Source organism: Cupressus sempervirens, chromosome 3 (assembly GCF_028749045.1).
Source record: "Cupressus sempervirens isolate cs-2001-9-10 chromosome 3, ASM2874904v1, whole genome shotgun sequence".
Taxonomy (NCBI): domain Eukaryota; kingdom Viridiplantae; phylum Streptophyta; class Pinopsida; order Cupressales; family Cupressaceae; genus Cupressus; species Cupressus sempervirens.
The window spans coordinates 618593297-618603584 of NC_143120.1; the positions used below are offsets into that span (position 1 = coordinate 618593297).

Sequence of the window (10288 nt, forward strand, 5' to 3'; positions counted from 1 at the left end):
ACTAAAATCAAATCAAGAAAATTAAGTTCTTTAGCAATGTAACCCTAGTTTTCTTACCAATGTACAACAAACCCTTACCAATGTCAAGGTTATTTATTTTTGTTATAAACTCCCATAGAAATTCACGCCCTCTATTATTAGCGACTACTAGGGCTTTACTGGTCTGTGAGATTCATTTTCCTTTTATGATGACAAATTTAGTTCTTTTTTAAGTCTAAAATATAAATAATCTCATTTGGATAGTTCTTTGTTGTCATGGTAGCTATTGTTGGAGTCATTTTGTAGAAACGAGCTTCTATATGAGATTTTTGTAAACATGATGAGGGTCTATTGTCAATGGAAAGCACCTTCTCTAATATGTACTATGTTTGAGCACCATGGCCTTTAGCGAGTGTTTTTTCATGAAAAACTAGCATTTTCTTTGCTGGCTTGTGCCACAAAATGAATAATCTAGACTCCAAGACTGTGGTGTAATTGGGCTTCTTTTGTACACCTTGGATATTCATTACAAAGCTTGTAGAAAACCTTCTCACTAGTTGTAGCCATCTCGTAATCGTACAGATTCATGCTTCTGGTTGTAGCAATTTCTTTATTTGGTATCAGTGAGAGTTGTGAGATTTTGGATGTACATGGCGTATTCTATGTCAAAATCTATTTATTCTTCTTTTATGACTAAATAATAATAAAATCGATGAATGTTGGCGACTCCACTTCTCATTGACATATTGAAGCATTAAAATACGAGATGTTATATTAGCATATTGACATTGACAAACAATTTTTTGTTAATATAATTTATTTAATTTAGTACAAATGCAATTTCTTTCTTCACATTTCTATTAACTTTGATTCATAATAAGTAAATAGGTCTATAAGATTAAGAATATATGAAGATTCCATTTTAACATGTTAAAAATATTTTTGTAATTTCATTTGATTGATTTATATATTCTTCATTCTTTCCAAAATTTCAAGTATATTTATTATAATTTTCTATTTTACAAGTTCAATCAGCTCACTATTTAGGGATAATTTCAATACAAATTTTCCATTACTCTTTCCCAAGGTTATGTCTTTAAACATTCATTATTCTAATTTCATTTTTAATTAATAATAGTCATTTTGAAATAAAAAAGGCAAACTATATTAACATTACTTTTTTCTATTGTATTTTAAAAAACAAGATTGCTAATAGCACAAAATAAAACAAGATTACTAATGACACGAACTAGACACAATGCATCCTTGTTTTAAGAGGACATTTATTTTTATTGAGAAATTAATAAACTATATTAACATTACTTTTTCTTATTATATTTTTAAAAACAAGATTACTACTGGTAGAAACTAGACACAATGCATCCTTGTTTTATATGTTTTGTTATATTTCTAATTTCCACCTAACATAAAATAATTTAATAGGAACTAAACACAACGCATCCTTGTTTTATATGTTTTGTCATTTTTCTAATTTCCACCTCACATAAAATAAATAATTTCCCAAAAAAATAGATATACAAAACTATGAATTATTTAGCTCATAATTTAAGGATCCCCATACTTAAATAATTCTTTAAAAAAACAAGATGTGGGACGACAATGTGGTCACAACGAAATTCTATATATAAAAATTAATTTAATAAAAAATGATCCAACACGCCAGACAGAAGTTGCATCAAAGAATACTTTTATTTAACGTGGCAAATGCTGGGCGTACTTGGAATTGCATGTCAAAGCTATCAAGAGACGTAAAAAGTGTGGAGGTATGACTTGTACTTCAACTATGAAAAGAAGCATTTTGGGGGAGACAGAAATCGAGAGAGACAAAATAGTTGGTCCATGATGTGTACTTCAATTACAAAAAAAGAAAACTTCTCAGAGAAAGATTGCTTATTTAACTATTTCTTCTACCTGCTTTTCATGGTACAAAGACAAATGCTTCCAGTCATAACACATTACCTTCCCTTTCCTATATAAAATTTATGAACAAATCTTTACATTTGGGCCTTTGATCTGCCTCTTGCCAAATCTCTTTTTTTACTTCAATCTGTTTTGTCCCAAAAAAGACAGATTCATTGCAGAAAATCCAATATTGGCCTATCAAGTACCATGAAAGCAATTAGTAAGAATAAATAAACCAATGCTCATAATATGATGTTTAAGATATTTAGAATAATTGTGTTAGTGATTTCTAGAATAGTAAAATGGGTGTTTTTATACTTTTGGGGCAGTTCAATTGGAAAGATATTAAATTTTGTAATCTCATTTTTATAACAATATATGAGCAATTATGTTGATATCTTGATAGATGTTTTCTTATACAGTCTTTTTAACAAAGAAACTATTAAGAAAAGAGAATCAAAATTGAGCAAGTTTATGGTCGTCTTGCATAAAAAATCGAAAATCATATATTGGTTTCTGTATAAACTATTTGATATATGGCAGAATGGATACGTTTATCCGTGTGGGTCTCCATGAGGCTGCTAAGCTTATTTTGGCTAGGCTCATTTTTACTAACAATTTGTGGAGCTATGACCTATGATAATTCAATTCTGCCATCCAAAATAGAATGTTAGATTGATATTTTAATAATAAATATTGTAGATAGATATTTTGAAGAAAAATAAGAACCAATAAAAGACAGGGAAACCAAAGTCGCTGGAAATACTTGTAGTTTTTTTCTACAAGCATACTCCAGCCCCGACTTTTTTCCAATATTTAATTCTATATTTTAATGGATGGATGCTCACAAAAGTAAAAATACATTCCAAATTATCATTTTTTCATAATTGAAAAAAACACAACCTTCTGGCTGCTAATGCTCCCATACCCAATAACTAAAATGATTTCATACAAGACCTCCATCCAAAAATATGTTGGAAGGCCATATTGAAGTTATGTTTTCTCCATATAATTGAATATTTTAAGAAGATTTGGACAGAATTTCGAATAGATTCTAGCTGTAAATTGCTTCACATGCTGGGCTTTGATTTTTGTTCAATATCTTAAACATTGGACCATAAGAATTATGCAATGAGTCATTATCTAGGCCGACTTACACATCATCCTATGTTTTTCAGTTCTATATATATAACTAATGCCCAGCAATGGTTTATAAGCATGCGAGGTTTTCTCTTCTCGATCCAAACACTAATCCTGTGTCCCTACCTGTAAGTCCCTCCCTGTAAGTGATGGCTCCCATTGATCCTCACTCCTTCACAGATTCTGAGAACCCACTGACCAAGCATGCGAGTCTGTCACTCTATTTTGATTTTGATAGCAAAACAATTGATGGCTCTGCATTACTGACTCTAGAAAAGCCTTACACAGGGAGCCTCTATCTGGATACCAGGTGTCTTAAAATCCATGGAGTTCAAGATGCCACTCTAACAAATCCCATACCATTCGTTCTAGACACTTCAGACTCCATCAAGGGGACCCTTCTAAAGATTTCTCTAAGAGATCAAATCTCCTTCAATGTTACATTCAAAACCCATCAATCCGCTTCAGCCCTTCAATGGCTGAATCCATCACAAACTGTAGGGAAAAAGCTACCTTATGTTTACACCCAATGCCAGTCAATTCATGCTCGCTCTATATTCCCTTGCCAGGACACTCCAAGGGCAAGGATTCGTTATTCTGCCCTTATCAACATTCCTCTACAGATGAACTCCGTAATGTCTGCCGCCCACACCGGAAGGGCACCGCCATTGAAGGGAGAAGCCAGGGGAGCATGCTCTGATCATAAATGGGTTTCCCATGAACGGATTGTAGATCATTTCTCAATGCAACAGCCCATACCCCCTTATCTATTTGCCTTTGCGGTGGGAAATATCACTTATAGGAATGTTGGTCCTAGGACTAGGGTTTTCTCTGAGCCTTCACCTGTTCTTGAAGCTGCAGAGCATGAATTTAGAAATACGGAGAAGATTATCAAGCAGGGTGAGGAACTTTTTGGGGAGTATGAATGGGAGAGGTTTGATCTTTTGGTGTTGCCCTTTAGCTTCCCCTATGGAGGGATGGAGAATCCCAGATTGGCCTTCTTAACTCCTACGGTTATTGTTGGAGATATGAGCGGTGGCCAGGTTGTAGCACATGAGCTTGCTCATAGTTGGACTGGCAATCTTATCTGTAACGCCTCCAATAACGAGTTCTGGTTAAATGAGGTATATCCCTAATCCTTAAACTACTGAAATCAAAATGCCCAGAAAGAATATATGATGGTAACTTGTGATTTATTGATTTATGTTTCGAATTTCTAGATATGTGGGGGTCTGTTTTAAATTTTCTTTTTTCTACAGGGCTTTACTACATACGCAGTGAAATCTATTATCTAAATACCGAAAAGAATATATGATGTAGTTTAAGTTTTTCAATTCGATAACGCATAAGTAATTTTTATTTTGAATTATGAATTTCCAGACATGTGGGGGTTTGTTTTAAAACTTGTTTTTTTTCTTTAGGGCTTTACTACATATGCAGAGAGAAGAATTATTGAAGCTGTGGATGGCGAGGAGCGTGCTGCTCTGAACATTGGATTGGGATGCTGTGGGCTGAGGGGTGAGATGGAAAGATTCAAGGACAATATGGAATTTACCAAGCTGAGGACAAATCAGGAAGGCGTAGATCCTGATGATGTTTATTCTTGTGTGCCATACGAAAAAGGTTTTCAATTCCTTTGGCGGATTGAGCGTCAGGTGGGTACTTGTTTTTCACTTTCTCTGCTTTTGGAGCTGCTTGATTCTTAGTTCCGTGGTCCATCAGGATGAAACAAATTTTAATCCAACAGCGCCATACATTTTTGTCATTTCATTGTAAAGTAGGTCCCAGCGTCAGTCACACACTGGGTCACTCAACTTTATGGCTGACACTGGTTCTCAACGTGTACTAAATATCTGAACAATTTCCTTGGTGGGTCATCAAATCTTCACAGAATTTTTAACCTTTTTGTGTTTTCTGAAACGTTTGATTGAATGTGGGGACTTACTGAGGTTATATTACAGCAACCCTAAAAGGAATATAGGGCCACGTATGGAGCTGCATGAATCTGGTTTTATTTTTCACTTTGGGTGTGAGAAATGTCGTTTTACCCACAAATTCTCACTTTTGAGGCTTTTTCAGCCATATAATAGGATGTGGGCTCCAATCGATCTTGTGTTTGAGGCTTCATATAGCTTAAATGTAGCCACCTGCTGATCTGGAAGAATCAAAATTGTAATATCTTGTTGGGTAGTGTGATGATCAACTTATCCTAAAAAAGTCGAGTGAAACTTGGACACTTGCACCCTCTACAAAACTACCGAGTGCCTCTGCCTCTCCTTGAGGCGTCTTTGTACTGAGTACTTCTAAGTGTATTCAAGTATTCTCACCTTGGCCATTCTGCAACTATGTTACTATTGTGGATGTGCTTAATTTCTATTTGAATTTTGAATGTTACTATTGGATATGTATCGTGTTATTATATTGAATGTTTAATGGTTATGATTGGTGTTGCAATTTTGCTACGTAAAAATATTTCAATTTGATATGTTATATCGAAACATCATTTCATGACTAGTGTTTCAAGTTTCATATATGGCATACAACACCTCCTGCCCTCCTGCCACAGTCCCCTCATCATCTCCCAGTATTGGCTAAAATGTTAACTAAAACCTATATTATCAGGGAGAGGAGTTTGAAAAAAAAAAAGTATCCTGCTGGCTAAGATTTGTCTTGGTAAGATTTACGTTTTAGTTTATGTTTAGACATTGTCCAAGAAACTCGTCCCAAGCGTCCCAACATACCCCAGCACTGATGTTACACTGCAAATATCCCACATTTGGGTTTTTTTTGTTTCGAATGGGGACTTACTGTGCTTCTATATCAGACCCCATAAAATGACATTTAAGCCACACATTAGGGTTTGGGCTGCGATATGATCATTTTGATTTCCATCTAGCACCATATGATAAGCAAAGCAGAAATGCACCTGACTGTTTTTTCTTTGTGCAGGTTGGACGCCCTGCATTCGACGAGTTTCTGAAGGAGTACATCAGGAATTTCAAGTTTCAATCAATCGATACAGATACATTCCTTGCCTTTTTGAAGAAAAATCTTCGTGGCATAGAGAATGAAATTGATTTGGATGAGTGGATAGATGGTATTGGCATTCCTCCAGACATCATGGACCCTGTTTCCACAATCCACAAGAGGGTCTTGTCTGCCTCCAAGGATTTCATGGCTGGGAAAATGCCTTCTGAAGAAGCCCTTTGCAAATGGCAGGGGCAAGAGTGGCAACTTTTCCTCGAGAATTTGCCCAAGAAACTTGAGGCGTCACAGGTAATGCACACTTTTCACTTGACTCTCTTTGTTAGCCTCTCTGTCAGTTTTTTCCATTAGAAAACCTTGTTTTTACTATTTAAAAAGAGAGAGTAAAAGTAGCGAATAGATTCCCAATGCAATTGGACGACATAAATCTTTTTGATCCTGTTTCTTAATCAAAATTCTAAAACACTTGTTTTTTATTCTGTTCTCTTTTGCCTTGATGAGCCCACTTTTTGCCTCCCCAACATGAAACAACTGTATTTATCGAAGTGATTAAAAAGAATGTCTTCACAGAGAGCCTAAAAGGATTTCCTCTGAGGACGTGTCTCCATTCCTTAATTGGAAACAGGCACTGTTCATAAAGTACAGTAGAATAATCAATCTACAGAAACCCAATCACAAAGTGAATAGTTGTCTCAATTAAATTCTAAGGGATGGAAAAGTGAATAGTATGGTCAGTTTGTTTAGTCTGTTAGAATCAGATAGATATTAATAAAATCTTTCTTTCATATATACATAGAGACTTTATCTATCTTGTTGTCCTGCTTGAATGCAGATCTCCGCTCTCGATCAACAATTTCATTTTAGTGAAAGTAACAATTGGGAAGTCAAAGTCGCTTTCTTGACAATTGCAGCGTACTCTGGTTACAAAGCTCTGTATGGAGAAATTGAGAAGTGTGTTAAAGAAGTTGGGAGGATGTTGTTTTTGAGGCCGCTGTATACAGGGCTCTTACAGAGCAACTCAGAAGGGAAGAAATTGGCTGGAAGAGTGTTTGAAGAAGCAAGAGATTCATACCACCCAATTGCCCAGGGAGTGGTCGAATCGCTTTTGTCCAAATTTTCATAGTTGTAAAATCTTATTTAATTGTTCATAGATATTGCTGCTCGAGCTGAATCCTTACATTTTGTCAGGAGAGTTAATGTGAATATTATGTTTGAAATTGAGTCCTTAACAAAGGTTTACATCAGTATGTTATTAAAGAAATCTGCTTTTTCGTAATATGAAATCTTCAAAAAGGGAGCTTAAAGGCAATTTGTTCAGCGTAATGGGTCAGATGAGTTTTGAGGTTCATTTATAAGAGTTATTTAACGAGTTGAAAATAGATTTAAAAAGTGCAATTTAGATTATTTTTTAAATAACATATTTGGTAGATATTTTATATAATTTTACATATCAAACAGTAATTGTTTATAAAAGATGTTTAAAGAGGGGGTGACTATGAGATATTATAAAAGAAGTGAATCTATCATAGTAAGAAATTTGATAAAAATATATGAATTAATAACAAATTAGAATCGTATATAATAATTTTATTTTTATCAATCTATTAAATCGAAGATTAAAAAAAATAAGAAGAAAAGTGGTAAACTCAATTAAAAATTAAAAATTATGTGTGAAATGGTAATATTTCTACGGATGGTTTTCTCTAGTCTAATTAATGAAACAAATTCAATGTCTTCACATATTATGTTTGTAATTGGATATATACATGTTATCATATTTTTCATTGTGCAATATGCACATTGTTGGCACTATCTAGACATCAACATATTTGCACTTTGGTAAATAAACATATTGCTAACAAACAATAGTATGTTAGCAACTATGTTATTTACTTGTAAATAGGAAATGTGAGCCTCTATCTTCACACACACTTCAACATGATCATTATCTAGGGGATCATCTCGAGATAGACATGATATTGTTCATTTGAAATGTTCAACAGTTTGATTTGTTATCTCCTGACTAGAATGATTATGTTATTGCTCTCAGACCGAGAAGCTAGCAACTAGACATCTAGAATGAAGGATTTATTGCTAAATGAGATGTAGTATTATGCTAGATGAGATAAGTATTTATCTAGGAATAAGAAAGAACCATTAATTTAAATGAGATTACTATGCAAGAATAACAATACTATGAATGAAAATGCTTGATTAGTTTAGCATAAGTTTGATACAATTCAATTTCAACCTTTCTAATGAGGAATTGAGAGCTTCTTAAATAGAATCCAAGAATTGATCAATGGTCAAGATCGATTTGGATGAGTGGTCAAGATCTTGAAGAAGATTTAGTCAAAATAGAAAGTTTCCTTATGAAGGAAGTTAACTAATTTGCTTTTGAGTGGAATAAAGAGTTAATTGATGTAATTCCTTTTTTTAATTTTAATCAGCTCAGAGTTTCCATTTCTGAACTAAAGAGAGAATATTGGAAAAGATATTTGATTTAAGGAAATTAAATATGACCTCATAATTGAGTATTCTAAATTGAATAATTAAATTCAATAATTAGAATGAGGATATTTAATTTCTCATGTATATTAGCCAAAATGGTGAATTTAATTTAATTAAAGTACTATGACTTATAATTCAATTAATTTAATTTAAAAAGGTTAATTTAGCCAATTCAATGAATATTCATGAATTGATTAAAGTAAGTGATTAATATGGATGAATGATTTTCTACATTTGACACTTAGGTCGAGTAGAGATTATCAGAATCAAAATTGCCTAGTAAAATAGAACTTGGGATTGATTGAATAGATCAAAATTGGTTTAGCATGGCAATCTGCCAATTTTGGAGTATTACAACTAACACATATTAATACAATTAGTTAACATAATTGCTAACATACTATTGTTAGCAATATGTTTTTTACCAAAGTGCAAATATGTTGCTACATAGATAGTGTCCACATGGTTGGGTGGATATTTTACACATGACAATTATACAATCTCCCTTGCAAAATAGGGTTATTAGTTGCAACATGTGAGACAAAGTCTCTTTTTCCTTAAAGAGAAGGTTCCCTTCTCACTATTCCTTCAATCAACTCAAGGTAAGCAAGAAGTTTAGAGATTTTTTTAAAGGGTGTTACCACTATTTTTTCCTCTTATTTCAATAAAGAATGCACCTACTCGTGGAGTAAATAATGGACAAGATGGATCTGTTAACTATACTTTTATCTAAAAGTTGGAAACAGTGATATTGATAAACTCACACCAACTCATAGGCTGATTCAAAGTATGTCGATTTAGATCTATGTCTAGTCTTCTACATTAGAAGAATTGCTATGAAGCTTATAGACTCCTGTGAAATTCTAGTTTGGGATAATACTAATTCTTTGAGGAAATCATCTCCACAAAAGTGAGGTGAAAAGCATGAATGAGAGCACTTTAAATGAAGTGACAATGGTGGATTTGAGAACTTCCATGGTTAGATGACAAGTTGACATGACACAAAATATAAGAGACAAAAATGTTGAATAAACATGAAAAGACACAAGAAAGGGGAAAAAGGACTAAAAGTGAAAAAAATTATTGGATTGTTGACGGTACATTGCACATTAGGGGAGTACATGTATTTGATAAGTGTAACTAAGACTAAAAATATTGATTACAATAGTTTATAGTGGAAGTTCAGAATTATGAAATTAGAACTAAATCTTCCAAATGTACTAGATAATGTAGGATATTTAGTTGCAATCAGGACCAAAATTCTCAATTGCATCATGAATGATATAACGCAAGTGCAATAAAAATCATTTTTGGGGTTAAACCCACAAAAACACATTGTAGCATCAATATACATTGCATGTACTGTGAGCTATAATGTATGTTTACATATGAAATTGCATGTAAGAAGGAATGTAGTTAGGGGTTAAAAAAACAATTGCATATGCAATAAGTACAAAAAAACCCCAAAGTTATAATAAGAGTGCAAATGTAAATGAAATTGAGACATAACTTTCGAAAATACATATGTAATGAGATATAGTTGGGTGTAAAAGTTTTGACAACACATGCATTATATGTCAACGCTTAGTAATTTGGAACTTTAGTCTTGCACTATAAACAACAATGCAAACTTAATTATGGATGGTATTAATCTTAAATATACATTTGTCCCTCTTATAGAAGAAAATAAAGAGAAATCCATTTGCACTTGGATCCACAAAGGAGAGGATAAAGAAACACAAACCAAGCA

At 33.3% G+C, this 10288-nt stretch overlaps 1 protein-coding gene across 1 annotated transcript; it reads left to right on the plus strand.

Annotated features, from left to right (window-relative positions):
• Positions 1-3098: 3098 nt before the first annotated feature.
• On the plus strand, positions 3099-7336 carry LOC149568189 (leucine aminopeptidase-like). Its single transcript, XM_089821193.1, has 4 exons — positions 3099-4166; positions 4464-4697; positions 5992-6318; positions 6860-7336. Exons 1-4 carry the CDS (start codon positions 3192-3194, stop codon positions 7148-7150), a joined length of 1827 nt encoding a protein of 608 aa, XP_089677319.1. The 5' UTR covers positions 3099-3191; the 3' UTR covers positions 7151-7336.
• The last annotated feature ends 2952 nt before the right edge of the window (positions 7337-10288 follow it).